This window comes from Anas platyrhynchos, chromosome 1 (genome assembly GCF_047663525.1).
Source record: "Anas platyrhynchos isolate ZD024472 breed Pekin duck chromosome 1, IASCAAS_PekinDuck_T2T, whole genome shotgun sequence".
In the NCBI taxonomy this organism is placed as follows: Eukaryota; Metazoa; Chordata; class Aves; order Anseriformes; family Anatidae; genus Anas; species Anas platyrhynchos.
The window spans coordinates 93,569,192-93,590,770 of record NC_092587.1 but is presented as its reverse complement, the minus strand read 5'-3'; the positions used below and the strand labels follow the sequence as shown (position 1 = coordinate 93,590,770).

At 36.3% G+C, this 21,579-nt stretch overlaps 1 protein-coding gene across 1 annotated transcript in view; it reads right to left on the bottom strand.

The window, feature by feature from the left end:
* The window catches only part of LOC139998555 (suppressor of tumorigenicity 14 protein-like), a 26,964-nt gene extending 5,385 nt beyond the window's left edge, over positions 1 to 21,579 (bottom strand). The window contains exons 1-16 of the mRNA XM_072024663.1: positions 21,243 to 21,579; positions 20,757 to 20,925; positions 19,957 to 20,081; positions 18,959 to 19,026; positions 17,749 to 17,930; positions 17,614 to 17,652; positions 16,640 to 16,859; positions 15,599 to 15,738; positions 13,384 to 13,481; positions 12,565 to 12,677; positions 11,512 to 11,645; positions 8,481 to 8,585; positions 6,399 to 6,518; positions 5,593 to 5,776; positions 3,220 to 3,491; positions 1,491 to 1,627 (exon numbers count right to left, since the gene is read on the bottom strand). Of these exons, the coding sequence (XP_071880764.1) occupies positions 1,491 to 1,627; positions 3,220 to 3,491; positions 5,593 to 5,776; positions 6,399 to 6,518; positions 8,481 to 8,585; positions 11,512 to 11,645; positions 12,565 to 12,677; positions 13,384 to 13,481; positions 15,599 to 15,738; positions 16,640 to 16,859; positions 17,614 to 17,652; positions 17,749 to 17,930; positions 18,959 to 19,026; positions 19,957 to 20,081; positions 20,757 to 20,925; positions 21,243 to 21,368 (2,232 nt within the window). The 5' untranslated portion in view covers positions 21,369 to 21,579. The remainder of the gene's footprint in view (positions 1 to 1,490; positions 1,628 to 3,219; positions 3,492 to 5,592; positions 5,777 to 6,398; positions 6,519 to 8,480; positions 8,586 to 11,511; positions 11,646 to 12,564; positions 12,678 to 13,383; positions 13,482 to 15,598; positions 15,739 to 16,639; positions 16,860 to 17,613; positions 17,653 to 17,748; positions 17,931 to 18,958; positions 19,027 to 19,956; positions 20,082 to 20,756; positions 20,926 to 21,242) is intronic.

The window sequence follows — 21,579 nt, the reverse complement described above, 5'->3', positions numbered from 1 at the left end:
TTTTATCACCAAAACAGAGATAAAAAAAGAAGCCAGAACAGTTATTCTCTCTCTCAGGCTGCTGTCATACTGGTATTTTTGATCATCCCAAGAGGCTGATCCTGAGGTGATTTGAGAAAGGAGGCTGGCCAACATTCTGTCCAATTACACAGATGGTTCTGAAAGACTGAAGGACTGTATGCAGTGGAAAGAGGAAGGATTCTGAAAAGAGGAACCACAAAAACCCAGCCTAGAGTGATAAGATGACTAAGTCTAAAAGAACACACACTATTTCTCACTGAAGTATCACATCATCTAAAGATGAAAGCTGTTTGGAAAATTCACATAAACTGGGAATGTACTGCACAAGTTACATGTCTATAAAGAAATGAAAGAAATAAAGGTGCCTACAAGGCTTGATCTGTAGTAAAAGGATTTCCTAAACTGCCAACGTGATTATTCTCCAGCATTGCACAGGAAATATACTGGAGGCAGAAAAATAATAAAATTAAACATGCTACCCAGACTAAGGAGTTAAAGGTCCAGAGGGCCAGCATACTTGTGCACAAACATGTTCTGATGAAAACTGGACTGACCAGTATGGCATATAGCAAAACTGGTTAAAATGACCATCTAAAAAAAACTTAACGGTACTTTTTAAGCAACATGTATTTTGGAGGAACAACAAGTGTTAGGTATATTGCAACATGTTTTAAGCAGAACAATTCCAAGGCCTAAGGTTATAAACAAACCACACATAAAACTAGCAAAAATAATACTCCATTGAATTAGAATTTACAGACTACAGGAGGATCCTACAAATAGCCCATTGTGTATAAAGAAGTTTGATCCATTAAGAGCTATGATCTTGCAAAAATTTTCCCATTATGGTAAAGCACTAAACTTTATATATTACACAAAAGTTCTATCAAATTACCACAGTCTATAATCAGTAACATTTTTCTCCCTGTACACAGTATCTGGTAAAAATGACCATGATTGTAATTTGGAAAGGGGATATTCATCTTAGAACATTTAAATCATGACAAAGTGCATAACTAGTTTAACAACTAGGAAGAAAAAAGAAGGCAAAGCCAAGACAGCTCAAGTGTGTCCAAAGAGCAGTTTCTGAGTGCACGTGCAAATAAACTACGTCATGTAACTCATGATCATGATGTAATCAAAACTCATCATTATACACATGAATGAGCAAATGAAACTAAGAGGCAGCTTTGCAATTGCATTTACCAAATTTATCTTACCTATGTGTTTTGTATTTCTTTGCAAAGAAATCTCTTTCTTAAGAGATTCAGATATTATCTGTACCAAATTTCCTTTCTAATTTTCTAGAGCCTTTAATTACTGTATTAAATTATCTGTACATCCAAGACATTTCACTCTACTAGTAAGGGGAAGAAAAAAAAAGCAACAAAATGCTATCCCTAAATTCTGAATAGTTTTCCAATGAAAGCAAACCTTTCTTTGCAGTTTCTTGCCAAGCCCCATGTTACCTGGCATGCATCAATGCCACCATTAAGATTCCCAGCACACAGCATACGTGACGTAATGAGATCATCATACAATTTGTTGCAAATGCTTTGATTAATTATTCTCACTCTAGCTTCCTGCAGTGTTCTGGCAAGATGACCTAGAAAAATGGAAATGTTGCAGAGGTTATGGCAGCTCTACCACAGAGATCACTTGTCTAAACAAAGGAGAATTGATCTAAATTCAAAATCTACCCAACTGGAAGCAGGAAACTAATTCCTCTCCCTTCAAATGTGGTCTGCACTCAGATTTTGAACACTGCTTTCTATGTAGACAACTCTAGACATGGACAATCCTATGCACCACCTCTGTACCTTTTCCATTTCCTCAGCCTTTTTTATGAACTTTTTCTGCTGGAAAGTAATAAAAAAGAAAAAGCCATGTACATTATAATACAAGATTCCACACAATGTATCTTTTGAATGCCATCTCAAACTATGCTCAAAGCTTTGTTATTTGCATTATGGGTGTGCTCCAAACATGGTCTAAGTCCTAGTAAATGAAATTTACTTTTTCTTTTCTATCTTTTCACATCCAGATAAGGAGCTGAGGAATGAAGCTGAGGGGTTGGGGTGAGGAAATCGAGCCTGTAAGCCACAATTTATACTATAAGTTTGATTCTGTACTGTAGCATTGTCATAGGGTGTCATTGTTAACTACATATGCTCAGTCATGTTTTGGCCCAACACTGAAAATAACCTATTTAATACCTGGATGATCAGAAGTACTGGGTTTTGGTTCGTTTGTTCATTTGTGAGTGGGATAGAAATCAAATAAGCAAATCAGAAAAAATTTGTTCCCTCCCCCACCCCCCCAATACTTTTAGGTTGAATTAAAATATTACCTGCATTATGTTGTTAAAGTACAAGAAGGCATCATTTGAAAAAATCTTTGCATTTTATTAGGCTATTATGTGGTTATCTTAGAATTATTTTTTTTTAAATTCACGTTATGAAAGTATTAGCAGCTTCCAGTATTACCATTTAGATGGCTTCTAATCAAACATGAAGGATTAATGAAGGATTAGGTCTCCATGCAACACTAGGGACTATTGCAATGCTGAAGAGCTATCTAGGAGGTGCTGCCCAGGTCTCAGAGCTGGCTCCAGTTTGATGCTGAGATAGGGCCAAGTTCTTGCATGCTCCCCTACTACCCCCCTCCAACTCTGCTTGCTTTTTTTCTGCCTCCCCTCTTCAGCATGCTGCTCTGCTCTGAGCTATGCAGGCAGAACTCTTCATGTGGCATATGTGAAATTACCTTTAGTTAAGACAAAAACAAAACAAAACAAAACTATTTTTGCAGTTATTTCTGTTCATGGCCCCATATTGTCAACCACAGTCTTAGAAACAAGGTCTTGCTCCTCTGCAGTTTTCCTGACCTGAAGGTTGCTTATAACCTGTTCACCAGATAAATTGAACCATGAGAATGAAAGGGGGCTTGTGTTTGTTAATCTATGATCATGTGCTTTTCAACAATTTGTGACGCCATCTTTGACCCCCTCCTACAGAGTATGGGTTATTACCTAATATACAAATATTCATAATTTACAGACTAGCCACAGGAACAATTTAAAGCTTCTTATTAACCTAAGTTAATAATCAGGCATTTTTCTCTTAGGACAATAAATATTTCATTGTTAGAGTATAAAATTAAGCCAAGCTTGCAAGAAGTATATCCAGGAAATGAACATACTATTTTCTTTTATGGCTCCCCAGCCAGTTATATAGCAGACAGTTCCATAAAGAAATACTCTAGAGGTGCTTGGTAAACAAATGGGCTGTACCAGCTCGCTGAAGAATACAGGCATCTCCATCTCCAACAGGGCTATATCATAGTCTGAGATAGATTGGTCATACTGTGGGTGAACAATAATCCTTTTGATTGATCTCGTAGCTACATGATTGCTTTTTTCATTAATAGTGTGTAAGCCCATATATGCTCTCCACCCTGAAGGAGCCGAGTATCTGTAAAGAGAGTGTTTTTAGAACAGCCCATTGCAAAGTAATGCAGCATCAGTTCACTCTGCTTTATGTACAGTTTGGTATTTGTTGAGATTCATCAAAACAGTGACTGGAGTAAAATACCACTTAGGAGGATAGACATACTATAGTCTGTGTCTGCTGAAACATTAACTAACAGTATAAAATCCTATTTTGAAAATAACAGCCTCCTGGAGCTATAAGATCAGTTCCTTGCAATGCAGATTTTTCACCCATCTTTACCATAAGCAAAGTATTCCATATACTCTGCAATACTTACAAAGCTGGCTTTCATTCAGGGATAATGAAAACAGAGTGGTACATGTTATGTTGTTGTAAACCATGCAGTTTCACTCTGTAACACGACTGTATAGTTTTCTGTTGACACAGAATCCAACCCCGTTGGAGTACAAAGGTCAAATCTTAGTCAGGTTAAAAAAAATACAGAGAGGTACAGATGCATGGGTAGATCATCTCTCTTGACCTTGGCCCACATGTGCTAGCCAAAGCAGAACCAGATCGAGCAATTAGCAGTGGGTTTCTTGATACTCTGTCATTACTGCATTTAAACTTTCAACTAGAGTTGATGTATCATTTAACTTAAGTAAGAACCAGTAGTGGTCGTAAGTCAAACCTTGGTCTTAGTACTCCAAAGTCAACTGTTCTGACACACAAGCCTCAAAAGCGCATGGCCATTTCACATTAGCAATGGTTCTTCAGGGTCTTGGTCATACTTGTGCTAAGTAACATGACTGTTTCAATCATAAAATTACTTTGTGCAGATTGGATAATTAAACTTGAAAGTGGCTATTCAAACATAACTATATTCTATTTCAGCATGTCATGCAGTCTTCAAATATTTATGGTCCAAAGCACAAGCATCAAAACCCTACTCAAAGTACAAATGGTCAGTTATTCTGAGAATTCTCTAACAGTCATGCTGCCACTTTGCAACAGAGCAAAGCTGTTAGGCCTCAGATACTAGAGTTCAAGTTAAATCATGTTGCACCAGGACATACAGAACTGGAAAAAAATAGCTTTTTTGTCCTTGTACACATACATGTTTCTGTCCTTTGGAGAAAAGAGAGAACATCTAGTCATTTAACTAATGGGATGCATTTACAGCTCAGGAAAATTTTGTGTACAACCACCTTTATGCTGAATAAAAGCTAGACTACTTCATGGAAACATGCTCTGAATTGCTATGTCTCCAATGTATCAGCAACCTTTATTCAGCAGAATTCCTCTCCCATTAATGCACTAATGCACATTCCCCTACTGTATGCAACACTAGTGCTAGCGGATTAGTAACAAGTATTATCATGAGGGCATTTGTTTTACCTTGAATGTAAAACACAGGCATATGATGCTTTCTTCATCAACTGAAAAACGTATGTGCAATCATAGTACATGTACACATTGCAACAAAAGAACTGTAATGTTCTTGACAAGGAAAAATATGATCTCAATCCTGTTTGAGTATGTGCAAACATATTGTATAATTTAGAGTAAAAGACTGTCTTAGACAAAGGCTACAAAATCTTTATGGTAAATGATGTCCAGCGTACTACCATGAATCCAGTCTTAGTCTCAGCAATTGCCATTTATGTCCAGAATACATCCAATCACTGAAATTGAAATGCATGGTTTTCTATGCATTTTGAAACGTAAATGACTTAGAAGCCTTCTCAATTTACACTACCTCAGCTGAACACTGGTGAGCTTTATTTGCTCCTTATCAAGAAATAGTTCTTTTCTTGTGAGAGAAAGGCTGTAGACTCAAAAGGGGAGGAATAACCAAACAAAACTAAAGAAACACCAACAACATTTACCCTAAATCAAAAACAAAAGTGTGTTTTGTCATGCAGGATTCACTGTCAATGGAAGCAGAATAATTGCTTCCAATATTTGAGACTTTCAAAGCCAGCATAATATGTCAAGGGTTTGTGTACCAATACGTCACAGAGTTATATGCTGACTCGATTTATATACACCTGGAATACCTACTGCAAACTTTTGAATGCAACATTTTGAGGTTATCAAACTTCACATTGCAAAACTCTATGACAGCATAACCACTCCATACCTTACAGAATCAGAATCCAAGAAGCAATGGGCAGCAGACACAAGCCACCTCTTGGAAATAACAGATGCACCACAAACATGGCCATGTGCTCCCATTTGCAAACTTGCTTGCCAGGGCCACTTTCCAGGTTTTGCATCTTCACCTCCAACAATCCTATTTTTCTTAAGCAGGTGTCTTCCACAAGCTAATAGAAATAAGAGAATAAATTAGTAAAGGAAAATGCAAGGTCATTTTACTTTGTCATGCTTAATACATAAACACTTACCTACATGCCACAAAGCCACTGAAAAATAAAATAAATAAAAAACAACCAACCAATCAAAAACAAAAACATATTTTCTTAGTGTGCAATTGGAACAAAGGTAAGGGTACTTGCCCATTTTCACTCAATGGGTACATTAGGAATACACTAAACATTGCCTATCCACCCTTACAGATCCCTTAGGAGGTTAGTAACTCAGAAAGACAATCCTAAACTGGGTTATTACCAAAACATTACTTGAATAAGATCTTCTATTCCTTCTCTCCTTACACAGATCCTTAATTATTTCATTCAGCTCAAATGAACACTAAGACCTACTAATTTAATAAATTGTAAACGTGCATTCACTTGTATAAAGTCATCACAGACAGATCAGTGAGTTTAAAACAGGAAGTACAAAATTCAAGACAGACATTTTCATACAGATGTTACCAGCATTTTTTTTTAAATTCAAGTCTGATGTCAACTTTTACTTGACCATAGCATCAATTTCTTACTTAGTTTCCCATGTCATTAACTAATCTTCAAACAAATGTTACCACACCACAGTTCATTTCATCAGATCCATCTGCACAGTCTCTTTTCCCATCACACTCAGGATTTGGTTTCAACAAGCATTTACCATTAAGGCATTTGTATGTATAAGGGAAGCAACTTTTGTAGGCTGAAATGAGAGAGAAGACAATGTCACATGTTTAAAGCCATGATTTCAAGTGATTAAAAAAAGATGCACATTCAACCTACTCATCTGTTGTGAAAGTTGTTCAAAGCCACACATTCCAACGTGCCTGAAGCCATAGTCTGTGCAGGTGTAAACTGGTCCCTGTATCGACTAGGACAGTGGGAGTCTTCTACTCAGATTAACGACTGCACTAATTTAAGTCTCCACCATCTGTGAGGAAAGACAGCAGAGCCTTCAACTGCCCTCACTCCCATTTTATTTAACTCTAAACCGAGTGAACTAGGCTCATCAGATCTGCTGTTTTATCTTCACCAACAGTACTGGCATTGCAATTTATACATCTATGTAGCAGATATCATCTAGAAGTCAGTTCTGTTTTTAAGAGAAAGCTGAGCACATATCATAGAAGAGCTTTATATCTTCCTCCAAGAAAATTTAGGTTAAGAGTTATCATAGTTTACACTGCAGGAATCCTGACAGATCTCAGCAGTGGGCATCCGTTGCTATCATTCTTATTATCAGTTGTTTATAGTGACCTCTACACAGTGGCAGGGATTTTTCCAGCAAACAAGGACATACTGCTGGCTACTTCAAGGACCTTAGATTCAAAGCAAGGCAAATATTAGAGGCAAAATGCAGCAAGTCCTTAGGGAGGCATTAGTAGTACCAGCAATATCATTAACAGTGGCATAAAGAACATGCACATGGCAAAAAAAGGGCAGAATTCCCCAAATTTATGTTTCTCTCCCTTACATTATTTGTTACTGATCCGGCAGTAGTTGAGGGAAAAATTGCTATTTTAACAGGATCACCATCAAGCTGTGGTTAGGTCATCCAAATAAATCTTTGTTATCCTGGATTTAGCTTCAAGAATTTGTCTAAAATATCCCCAAAACTAGTTATACTCTGCATGTTACATTTTCTTTATTATGAAACTTGCACTTAGTGCTATGACAAAATACACAGAACTACTAAATTCAGTAATAATGCAGAATCATTTCCATTCACATTCTATGAATAGGCAGTGTGAAGTAGGATGACTGTAACACTAAGATCACATCAGAAGAGAATTGAAGTTCTTTTGCAAATTAGATAGTATTGAGCAGGATTCTTAGATAACAATACTGTTATTACATTTAGTCATTGAGTTTGTAGGTCAGAGGACATGTCTAAGTATTCATTTATAACCCCAGTGGATCTCTGTGGCTATACCTTATGTTTCATTTGCACAGGGATCAGTATTTGAAGAAATATCAAAATAGAACAGGTTTTTACTTCAGTCATAGGTCCTTATCAGGAGGCTGAGCATATCGTTTGTATTAAACAGTGACAACCACTTGTGACAGCAGCATGAATCATTCCTGCTGCAAAAACAGAGCAGGGAATACTTAGTAGTTAAACCACAGCAGAGAGTAGCTAAAGGTAAATTATTTCATTAGGTTAGAAAAATAGCTTCTCAATTTTGTGTATTTAATTCTATTATTGATAGGCATTTGGAGATGCCGTCTGCTTTCCTTGCACTTCTCCAAACTTTTCTTAACTATGGACAGAAAAATCTGAAGAATTCACGTAAACCTGTACTGTATACTTACTCAGACAAGTAGAACCCACAAAAAGGAAGGGGGAGCCCTTTAAAAAATATATATTTTCTGTTGTAGGAGGAATAAGATGGTATAGGCTGGCCATCAAAATTAGCAATAGCTGCTTAAAGTCTTTTCCAGCAAGTTAATGGACATTTACTACAAAAGTACTTCTTAGAAGGAAAAAAAAGCTTGGCTTTGTTTCTTACACACAGAGAATTCAACTCTATTTCTAATCAGCATGTCTACTGGAAGATTCACAGACTTAAAGATACAGTTTATCTGTGAAAAAAAATGAAAACGAGCATATCCCTGCTTCTGCCTTGCACCATCTCTCAAACAATAACTAAAAATATATACTTACAGCAGTTCTCATCGCTGTCTTCCCCACAGCTATCATCACCTTCACAGATCTTATACTGATGCTTACAGTTCTCATCACCACAGTTCAACTGTTCTGGCTCACAACCTGAAGAAGAAAGGTCTGTAAATTCTTTCTCTCTCATATCTGGCTAGTGGCTCTGTACTGCCTTGCCTGCTACAGGTCAGCTTGATGATACTGTGCCATGTCTGTCAGACATAAATCTACCTCCTTGATAGCTTCAAGGGATGGGAAGATTCACTGCATTATTTAACTTGTGCTGTGCTCTGCTCTCTAACACTGGATTACCTTCTAGTCACTCTTTCTGGAACCTCTTCATTGCTTCCCATCTTCTTTGATGTGCAATTTGGATATAGTACTCTAGCTAAGGCCTTCCCACAGGCAGCTGGGAAGACCTCTTAAAACTTCTGTCTTACGTCCTAGTGTGATGCTTTTTGGTTTTTGTTTGTTTTAAAGAAAAAAAAGAAAAAAGAAAAACAACTGTATGACTTTGTGAGTCTCAAGCCAGATTTTGAGCCACCTAAGTATTTAATTACCTATTTTCAAACCTATACTTTTTTGAATTTAATATAATTTTTAATATAATTTTTTGAATTTAATATAATTTTCTCTACACATTCTCCAGTTCATCAGATATATTTAAAAATCTGTCCGTCTTCCCACTGTGTGGCACTTTTTTTATTTTGTAATCATCTGCCCATCATATAGATCACTATCAGAGATTATGAGCTGACAGCGGATACTGTCAAAATAACAATATAAGAAAATATCCATTTTGGCAATGAACCACTGGCAATCACACTCTGAAAACAGTTTTCTGTAGTTTGCTTTCACCTTGGTTCCCCTAAGTTTCTGACATAATACATTGTTAAAGTACAACTTCTATATTTACCTTCTCAAGGCATAGATGAAAAACAAAATCAAAAACTCCATCATGATTGCTCTTAACAAGTTGATACATTTTTTTCAATACTTACAAGTAGTTTAGTTCAACTACTTGTTGCTTTGTTTCCTTTTTTTTTTTTTTTTTTTTTTTAAAGCTTAACTTGTGAAGACTGTTATAAAATTTACATTTTTTCCTGTTCTCCCACTCTTTATAGGGATACATGACATGGCCTCTCCTCCAGACCTTTCAATTTTTACCCATATCCTTCATGTCACCTTAAAGATAGCCGCCAGTACTTTATAGACTTCAGTCTTTCCAAATATCCTACAACAAACTGATTACAGGACACAAACAAGAAATAATTGCCCTACCAATAATTAATCACTACCATCTGAACATCCTTTCCAACCATCAGACTGATTGCTTGAAGAAGTGCACGTTCCATCTGTACATCTAAATTGTCAAAGACAAGCTAAAAAACAAGAAATTGATGGCACTAACATGTTGTCACAGACTAAATTCATTAAGGCAGGACTATGTCACGAAGAAATGTTAAAATGGCTATTAAATAACAAGGCTAATTCATTTACAAACTCAACTGAAAGCTAAAAAACTAAGTGCTATGTCACTTGGCATAATCTGTCAAAGATTTTTATTAAGCTGTCTGAATTAAATGGATCAATATTTATTAAATGGATGTAGAAAATTAAATTCACATTAACTTCCATAAATTAAGATCAACTTTGAGGGTTGAAAGCAATGCAGCAGAGGTACATATTACAGTTGATAGCAAGCATCTGTGTTTTTTCACCTTTTTTTTTTTTTTTTTTTTTAAGATAATACATTTGACACACAAGGATCTAAGGAAAAAAGTCACAAGTAGGTTTAGTATCACAAGTTTCCTAATATAAAAATGTTTTAGCAATTCATCTCTGTCCCACTACACTCCAAATTTTTTGATGTAAACGTTTTATGAAACACTTTTCAGGCCTAGAAATTTCATTATGAAACAGTCTTTCAACTAGAAATTCTTTCACTTTCACTTAAACTAACTATTAATATCTAGGCAAAGGTGTTTCTCAGCAATATATCAGAAATGTTTGTTCTCTTCCACTTCAGATTTATCACACACACACACAAAAAAAAGTCTTAGGATTTGGCTTCTACACACAGATACACAAATATCTGTAGAAGAATAAGCATACAAAAAGTTCCTGCTTCTCTCCAGGTCAAGGAGACTTAAATGTTTTCCCCTCTAGCACTGAATGCAAATTAACAGCTAAATCAGTTTGAAGGGCAAAATACATTTGTCCCACATTTATCTATTTATAATCAATTCCAACCTGGAGTCATTTAATCCTGTTCACTGCCTAGCACATGATGCTGGCAGGAGGAAAATGCACACTATTCAGCCAGCATGAGCTCAAAGCAGGAGTCACTCTGCCCTTATTTCTGATGAGACGCAAGAAAAAAATGTATATCAGACATAAATACTTCTAAGACAACAACAAACAGAAGTGCACTTGGTAAAAGCAACCCAAGGATCTGAGGATTCACAATCAGATCTTTTGAAGTCACAGTGAACTTAGCTCCCTAGAGGTTAACTGGGAAAAAGAAGTTGGTCTGTTTAGATACAAAGAGAAAGAACGTATCTAGAAATTATTAAAATGTAAGCATTTACAAAGAATATACTGCATATATGTCTTGTCTAATTAAAAACACAAGTAAATGTTTCCATCTTCTTTAAATCCTTGTTTCACCCTCTGGATGTCTCAAAAAATAAAAAAAACACTCATGTTGGCAAAATAGTTGTGCTTAGAGTCTCTCTGCCATACTATTTGCAGCTTGGCTATTTTAAGGTGTTGGTAAAATACCAAATAACTAGTTCTACAGAAAGTCAAAAAATTGTATTTCCACTTTCCATTTTACAGAAATTTTGTGAATAGTTAGAAACTAAAAGCATAATGTACCCAACTTTCTACATCTAGTTGTTCAATAAAATGCACAATAACATTTCAAGCATTCCTCTTGGAAAATAAATTAAGGAAAAAAAGGCACATGGAGTTCTTGTGTGTTGTTTGTCTGTCAAAGCTCCTTAGGAATCCAAGTGTATGCTTATTCACTTACGGTCTGTGTGACTGAAGGCTTTGTATTCAATATAAAACCCTTTATGGGTGACCAGCTCATCAGAATGGAAGTTGATTGCAACAGAATAGCCATATTCTTTGTTTCTGATGTCTTCTGAATTATCTTTACAGTATCTGACAGGCAAAAGAGAGAACAATGAATTTCTAATCAAAATGACCATTACCACCCAATTACTTCTACTGTTGAAGGGTACAAATGCCAAAAAGTAGTAAAGATAAGTTTTTGTTGTCATTGTTTTTTTGTTTGTTTGTTTGTTTGTTGGTTTGTTTTTGGGGGTGGTGGTTTAAGTGTTAAAAACTTTTCAGCACAACAGAAATATTATAAAGCAGAAATATTATAAAGCAAATGCTGTCCACTCCATTCCAACCCACCATACCCACAGCTTTCCTGGGACAGCAAGATAATCAGCATCAGAATCTACCTTATAAATACCAACCATTTCTTAGTATGTTTGCCTTCAGTTTTCCCATTTAGGTTAGCAAACTCCAGAGGTTACAAATCCAACAATGATATCATACAACCAAACCCAAAAGCTGTTGCCATTTCAGTACATTCCTTCCAAGAGACAAATCACTCTGAATATTCCTCCTTCTCCCTCCTCAACACCCCCCCTCCCCCTCCCGATTTGCTTTATTTACTGAAAACAGTTACAATCTGTAAAGAGTAACTTGCAAAGAAAATGAAATTTCAGATAACAAAAGCTCTTCACCCACACCAGTATCACATCCAGGAATTCACAGTTTCACTGCAGCTGTATAAAATCCCACAGTTTTCCATGTGGTTGCTCTCAAGCAGCACAGCTAAGTAAATATTTACCATTGCAGGAAAAGCAGGATGCTTAAATTAATATAAAGACAAATGCTTAGTACTAGGGCAGGTTTAAGAATATTATTCTACTGTAATTCAATGAAAGTATGCCTTTATTTCTTGAAATGTATCATTCTACACTGATGTTTTTTCCTTAAGGTGTTTCATGTTGCATAGAACATTAAAGAACACATTAATATGTCAGAAAATAGTGTATTTACTCACCTAACTCCTTCAATTTCTAACCAATCTTTGTCACATTTGCTGGACCCTGGCGACTTCTCTTGAATTTGTATTACAAGGATTTTTAAGGAGAGCTTGTAGGCTGGCAATGGTGCCTAAAAATAAAAGGACAAGTATCCCAACATACACAACCACAAACCATAAAAAGCCTAAGCTTCTAAGATAGTAAGTCTTGTTTACTTATTATCAAATAGAAAATATTGCCTTTTTTTCTTCTTTATGATGCACTTCAGCACCTTTGAAGAACCAAATACTTTCTAATTTAAACATATATATAGAAATATTTTTAGGCCAACCTTTGGCCAGAACGCGCCAGATAAAACCTTCCTGCAGCCAACATGAAGTACTATATCTTGAGGTTCATGCTATGTTTGCATTATCATGTGGTTCCAGTAGGTCAAATAAAATAATTAAGAAGGTCCTGCTTCTACACAATTCAGGGAAATAGTGTATTGTGTATTACAAGGTCATGTAAATCATGTCTCATAATTTCTTTTCCTAATATAGAAGCAAAACACAGACTATTAGCCATTTACTCTGGCTGTTAGGAATTGCCATCCTATCCACCATTTTAACATCTGTCACTAGTAACACAACCTTTTGGAAGCTGGAAATTTCTCTCTCCCATAGATGACACGTACATTAAGAAAGAAAAAACAGGGTGCACTAGAATAAGTCAGGTGCAGTGGTCTTAGCATGCTCTCCCTTCATTTCACCCACGTCAAAAAACATTTCAGCCAGTTTTATGTCTGTATCGCTTGAAGTAAGTCACCACAACTCAGAAAAGCTCCCAGCACTTACTCGGATGATCCAGCTGCAGTCAATATTTGGAGGGTAGTAACTCGGGTAATAAGGAGAGCTCAAAGTTCCATTCCAGGATATGTAATGACCACCACACACTGGGAGAGAAATAAATCAAAAACAAACACAGTTAGCTCAAATGCGCTAAACTAGTGAGCCCACATCACTTGCTAGGATCCTTCTCTATGCAGAGTTGGAATAGTGATTTGTAACATGATTAAACTCAGTTCTTGCCTCTATTAACTGAGAATCGTGTAATTTCCAGCTTCCTCATCTGACTTTTTTTTTTTTTAATCAAATTTCAATTGAGAATACGTACAGAACACCTCTGACTGGATTTTTAAGAAAATATTCTTTGACATGAAATGGAAGAACGAATCAAATGCGTACACGATAGAACATCCCTCCTCCTGTTTCTAGTTTCCTTCTGACCTTTCTGTGGACATTTTTTGAATTGAATGCTTTTTAATTTCTATGAGTGAAAACTCTGATTATCTTAATGTAAACCAGGAAGTTTGAATGTGTCATTTCTCAGTCTGAAAATGCATACCACTTCTTAGCAATATCTCTGAGGTTTCAGTTTCTACCATAAATTCTCCTAGATATCCATCCCCTATTGTTTTTGCTTTTCCTTTAGCTAACAAAGGAATGCAAATGTGTATGTTAGTGAAACTGAAGAAATTTTTTAAAGTACCATAATTTTGATGCACAGACTGGGTGTTACATAATTCTGAGCACACATCTTCAGAACGAAGTATTTCTAATTTGCAATGCCCATAGGAAGAGTGTTTGATTAAACAACACCCACAGAAGCATAAGTTCAAATGGATAACCTCCTCAGAAGCTTACAGATATGCTATCCTCTATGATTTGTTCCACATTAAAAAAAAAAAAACAAAAAAAACAAAAAAACAAAAAACCGAGTTCTTAAATGTCAAAAACTTTCATTTGGACTGTACCAAATAACCATGGGTTAACTTTCTCTTGTGAATCTTTTCTATCTCCCGTAAAGCATTAGGGCTCATCCAAAATATTTTACTAATCACCCAGAAGGTTTGGAATGTATTTCTTGGGACTTGGATCCACTTTTCTTATACAGTCAACTACATTGAAAAGTGCTTTCAGAAAAGGATCAAAGATTAATATTAGAAGTGTTTGCTCTCGTTTTCAATTTTTCATCAACACACTTCCCCTGAGCTGGGGAGCAGTTAGCAAAACTGGTAGTAGTGCTACTCTGCCACTGGGGCGTTTGGCTACACGTACAGACTGGGGGACTAGAGGCTGGAGAGCAGTCCAGTGGAAAGAGATCTGGGCACTCTGGTTGTCAGCAAGTTGAATGTAAGTTAACAGTACGCATTGGCAGCCAAAAGGGCCAACCATATCCTGGGGTTCACCAGGCACAGCATTGCTAGCTGATCAAGAAAAGTGATTAAGTGATTACCCAACTCTGCTCTTTACTGGTTTGGGTACTCATCTCAAGTACCATGTGCAGTATGGGGCACGACAATATAAGAAGCACAGAAAACTATGAGACAGTGTCCAAAGGAGGCCTACAAAGATGGTCAAAGATCTAGAGGACAAGATGTATGAGGAGCAGCTGAGGGCCCTTGGTTTGTTCAGCCCCGAGCAGAGCAGGCTAAGGGGAGGCCTCATGGCAGTCTGCAGCTCTCTCACGAGGGGAACGGAGGGGCAGGCGCTGAGCTCTGCTCTCTGGGGACAGAGACAGGACCCAAGGGAATGGCATGGAGTTGGGACAGGGGAGGATCAGGCTGGGAGTCAGAAAAAGGTTCTGCACCCAGAGGGTGGTCGGGCACTGGGACAGAATCCCCAGGGCTGTGGTCAGGGCACCGAGCCTGCTGGAGCTCAACAAGTGTTTGCACAATGCTCTCAGATACAGGGTCTGATTTTTGGGTGGTCCAGTGTGGCCTTGGGCTTGATGATCCATGTGGGTCCCTTCCAGCTTTGGATATTCAGTGATTCTATTATAGTCTCTATTCCTTGTTCAGTTCTCAGACATTTATTTTAATAAATGGGGGTCAGTGGGTCAGAATCACAATTGCCTGATTTATATACCAACATTCATTCCCCCAGATACAAGACACATTCGGGCAATATTGTTTGTTTTTTTGTTGTTTTTTTTTTTTTTTTTTTTTTTTTGAGGTAATGAGGAATAAATCTGCTTACGTAAGACATTTGTTTATATTTAGTCACTTACTGACTTTAGGGATTGCCTGAAAGTGAGCTTTTAGTATGTTCCTTTCTTTTCTTTTGTCCAGTGAGAAGGTAAGCAACATTACATTTTTTGATGAAGTTAAACGAATAACAGGAGGTGACCAGGCCCCAGATCCACACCACCTGGATTACAAAGATTGCATTAAAAAAAAAAAAAAAAAAAAAAAGGAAATGAAATGAAATGAAAGAAAAGAAAGGAAAAAAAAAAAACAAACCTCACATTCCTGTCATCTTTGCTGAGAAGCTGGACAAAAACAACACTGATTTGGCCATCTGTGTTTCAGAAGTGTTCCCCTGCCTACCACTTTGCTTTCATTCTTCCACTTCATTGGTACTACATGAAATGCTAGAGTTTCATCACATCAAGGATGAGTCACTCAGGCTCAGCATCACAGATATTCTTGCCTAACAGGGACCCTATATTTTTCAGACCTAAAGAAGAATCAGAAAATCAGTGCTGGATTAGGTTACTTCAGTAGCAGCAATAGTACTGAGAAGTGGGTAGTGCTGAAAAGGCCACAAGTGCTCAGGGTAGAAGTGTTGTGCAGCACCTGTGCAACAGATAACAAGCTCCAAAACTTTTCAGCCTATTCACATTTAGTCCCAAGAGCTGTTTCAAGATCATCTGATATCATTTATGCAAGTGGACTACAAAGGGACTTTGGGGAGGAAGTCCTCTCTAGATAAAAGCCTGTTTTCAACAGAGGTTTGCCTGTGACTGGACATATTTTCTAAGTAACAGAATACAGTACTATAAAAAATTAAAGCCTTTATCTCTGTATCAATAATTGTATGAAATCAAACACTGAAAAAATAGAATGCAAAAAAAAAAATGATGGAGTTATACATCACTGGGGGTGGATAATATGGAAGATCTTTTCATTACCTTATTCAAGATTTTTAATTAAGATCTAATTGAAGGGTTTTACATTTTGGAAGCCTGTTTAATTATCAATTTAAAACTCTGCAGTTTCAGAGATTTTCTGTACAGCTCAAAAAACATCTTTGTCCTGCACTACCATACCTTGCAATGATCTTGTTCTGCAGAGGAAGAAGGAAATCATATGCAGATAAGTGGTGTGATGCACAGTTCTCTGGAGCGACACCATGCAAAGTGGTAACTACCAGTCTCACCACATAGTTAGAAGGAACACGCAACCTCCATTGATAAAAAGACTTCTTGGGATTCATCAGAGTTAGAGTTCGGTTGTTACCTGGCTTGGCATACAGGTCAAAGGATACCGCTACACAAAAGAATCTAGATTAGTGTCTGAAAAACTGTTAAGTTGAAAGATAAGTTATTGGCAAAAGTTTCAGAAGAGGTGGCAACAATCACCTACCTGCACTTCTTGACTATTCTAATCTCTTCGTCACTTATTTCCACAAATCTACCCCTTTCCCTTCCAGGCTGCTTCCCTGCTCCCAGCAAGGAAGCACAATGCTTCACAACCACCACTGGTTCATCACACACGCAACAAGGAGAAGGGGACCTGGCTGCAACTGCTATTATCTCTGGTGGAAATCTACTGCTTCCTTTGACATTTCTTCGTCCATCTTCATGCAATGCAAACACTAAGTATAGGAAGCTAATCTTGAGGCTTGTTTGGTACAGAAAATTCAGGCAAAGCTAACTAAAGTTCTCCAGTATTTGACTGAACACTAAATATGTATAAACAAAATTATCTAGTCATAAGGTAAATAAATTCTGTATAATTTTATGCAGTAGCTTTTTTGAAGATGCCAAGGAGCCACAGCTCACTGCAATTCAGTGGGGACTACTCAACGTCAACCACTCTAGTTAGAATATCAGATTAAAAGCTGTAAGGCATTTTCAAACCAGCCCTTATTTAGTGCAAAAATAGGCCAGGGAGATCCTTACTCTGGCTTGTTTCATAGGCCCTACACCCATATAAGAATAATTTGGAAAATGTCTTTTTCCTTTTACAGGATATATGTTTTCCCCCAAAGCAATACTGCTTTGAACTGAAAAATAATTACCTGATTTTAGCATCACATCATATTCTGTGGAATCTGAAACTGAAATTTAATAACTGTCAGCTACACAAGCCAAAGACACAAACTGAAGAAAGCAAAATAGGCAGAATAGATATTAAATGACAAGTACATTGTTACCAAAAAGCTCCATTGTAACAAGATCAAAATCTTTCTCCCCAGAAGTACTGAACATGTGAGGGATATGTTTACTACTGATTTCTTTTTGTTCCAATGGGATTAACTTTTTAAGAGAATCAACAATATCTTGTGGTGCCCAGAATGTATTCCAGTAGTAAGCTCGAAGTCCATACTCTCCTTCACTGCGTGTGGGGAAAAAAAAATAAATAAAAAAATCATAAATACACTGTAATTAGTATTTTGGACATGCTTTTTACTAGTCTGCATTTTTGGCTCACATAGTTTTATAGTCAGTTGTAACTACCATGCAAAGGGTTGCAGCTTCACATGGTGGCAAAAAGCTCTCTCATTCAACATTTTAAATTTTTTTTTTAAATACATTAGAAATACTTGGAAAATATACTGCTTAAACAGTAACACAGAGACTGAAAACTACACCTAACAGAAAATCCTTGAAATAATTATATGGAATTGGATGTTTCCGTCCCTGCTGTATAATTAAAAGGTCATATCTTAAAGGTCATATTGTTCTAGATGCATTTTACTTTATATATTTTAACTGAGGCTACACACTATACAACAATATAATTTTATGCCCATACTTTGATACAACACTGCACACAATTCTTGTTAAAATAAATTATCTGCATAAGTACAAATGCAAAGTAATGTTCCAGTGATTCAAAGAGACTGTTCATTGTGATGAACCTCCTTCCAAAATGGCTTACAGACTGACCTTTCAGAAGTTTTTAGTGATTTTTTCAGAGACTTGGGACAGCAATACATCTGCTCAATGTATTTGCATTTCTCAGCAGGAGCTTAAATAGAGTGCTCTGCCCACAATTGCACATTTAAATTTTGTTTGGAGGGGTTAAAAAGGAACTTCATTTAAATAGACAAAACCAAAATAAGTAGCAGAGAAAAAAAAACCAACAACAACAAACAAAAAAAAAAAAAAAAAAACACAAACAAACAACATGCCGAACTATGATTTCAAAAAACAGTAGGTTAATTGTTTATGGGTGGCTCCATTTCACTCACCAGTTCTACAGAGATCATGAATCACACTGTTAGCTTAGTTCACGTCTTTATTACGTGTCTTTCATTCCCTGATATAAAGATCTGCATATTATCCCAAAATAACTGATTTAAAATCAACCAAAAAGACTAGAGTAACATAATTAAGTATCTCATATGTAAACCTACCTACCTGAATGTAGCCACTACAGATTTCAAGTAGTACTTTCCCAAGGTGGAATACTCATAGGATTCTGCAAACTGACAATTAAAAAAAAATTATAAAAGAAAATGTGAAGTGTTATGTTTTACTGTTAATATAATCTGTTATGTTAAAAAGTATTTATCTTATTTCTTCCCTTAACAAACACCCTACATATGACAGATACCATTCGTAATTTTCACAAAATGTGTCAAATAACGATCATAAATGTGCATTTATTTTCCATTAAAAAATAAGCCATCACATTTACAAGAACATTGAGAAAACCCTTGAGAATTACCCATGGAAAAGAAGCATTTATAAATACAGCTTTTTTTTTTTTTTTTTTTTTTTTTTTAAGAGTTTACATAGTTATCTAAAATTTGTGGCAAATTTCTGTCATGCAATCTGGACATAAAAACTTGTATTGGCTATGCACAAAGCAGCTCTGAGACACTCAATTAGCCCTTTTGGAAAACACAGGTTAACAGAGAACTGCTTTGTGTTTAAGCCTTCTGTTTGCAAGTATCATAGAAACAGTATTGATCTAAAAAAATAGAAACCTGCATGAGAAGCCTTAGAAAGCAAGCATTGTTGTGGGATTAAAGGAAAACAAAACAAAAGGTCATGAATCAAATTCAAGCTATAATAAATAAATAACAGATCAAAGAGAAAGTAAGTAGCAAGGAAAAGCGTTCAACTATACCAAAACAAAACAGACTCCTAGGCTTGTTTAAGAATAATTCATCCATAACCTTAAAACTCTCAGACGCCTTTTTTTTTTTTTTTTTTTTCTTTAACGCGAGGGACAGATATATCTGTCTATCTGCATTCCTAACATGGTACACCTCCAAGCCACTTGTTTATTTTAAATTTATATACTTTGAAAGGAAAAAAAATGTGCCTCAAACTGGAATCTTCTCCTCAATCTCAATTTGATTCTGTAACAAATATTTTTAAATAATTACTATACTTATATAGGAACTTACGTAATTTTGGATTGCTTCTGCTTGCAGGAGGAATTTCTGTGATTTTGGATCACTGAGATCATTTGTGTAAGTCAGATTAGGAATTTCTACGCTTCCACCAATATATATAAAAGAGAAAGCTGGAGCTGAGAAAAAAAGCATCAAAAATTACCACATCTAATAACATTACGGAAAAGACTCCAGAACAAGAAGCTTGTGGAAAAATGTATTTGTCCTAGCATCAACAGGCATTAGTTCTTAAGAGAAGCAAATACTAACAACCAGAGTGCTGAGACAGTTCCACCAGTAGAATAACAGAGAGAAGAGGAATGAGGTATAGGTCCAAATAAAAGCATCTCCTGCAAAGCTTTCAGATAAGTATTTACTAATAAAACTCTAATTGTTAAACTTCCATATTTTACAGTGCAATCCTCCTGGAGAGAGACGATTTTAATGTCTATAAATTGACATTTGGGAAGAACCATACAAAAATCAGTTATCCATTCTGTTTTGTAAAAGTGAAGTTAGACAGTTAATTCCTACAGGTTCTTAGAAGAAATGATAGTAATTATCATGATAGTATTCAAAAACAGAGACAAACAATTAGGAATAAAACATATACCTTCATTACTCTTGTGCAACTATCAACCACTAATTATCGTGCATTTTGTTCCCTTCGCGAAGATGTTAAGGAGAAAGGAAAGTCAGTAATTACACGCACATTACATGTCTAGCTATTTAGAGCAGAGCTTTTTACACTAACTATTCACGCAGTGCAAAACACCCATCCCATTCACACTATGCTAGGCAGTAACACTTACAGAATGAGTAGTGCAGGACTAGCACAATTACTGTAACCATTAAAGAAACCAAAGGCAGTATTCCCAGAAACCATCTTCTCCAGAAACACAGCCTCTTCCATTTGAAAAAATGGTATTTCTGACACAAGCCCTCTTGGTAGGACAGGTAGTAGGGAATATATGGATTTTCCTAAAGATAGACACACATCAGTTAGAAGAGCTCTACAAGAAGAGCCACTGTATCTCTCTCTCTTTTTTTTTTTTTTCTTTTTTTTTGTTGTATTTGCTGTTTTAGTTTTTAAGAGAGATTTAAATTAAGACCATGCCTTTCACGTTATCAGTTATGTCACACATGAAACCCACATATTTCTAGGTCACCTTGCAATTGTTATTTCAAATTATAAATGGGGAGGGAAATTACTATCACTTCAGTTATTAACAATTACATATATGAAGAACATATAACAGAACATGTTTCTGTTATAAAGCATAGCTGATATCTCTTACCTGCCCAGCAGTCTGCTCAGAGTGGTATGGAGTTGGTATGCTGTACACAGAAACCCGCCCAGAGCTGATAGCCCGTATCATGATGCCTTGACGAACACCTTTCAACAAACCTAATAACAAAATCATAAATGAACCTCATTTATTAAATATAACCCAAAACTTAAATGTAACCCAGAAGAGCATACTGCTCTCCCCTCAACACAGACCAGGCTTCTCTCATTTCACCTTTGCCATCCTGCTCAAAGCTGGAGCCAGGCGATCTGCAATCAAAGAAGGTGGGGAGGAAAAGTCACAATCACTGTAACTCTTTGTTTTCCTAACTGTCTAGGGTACGACA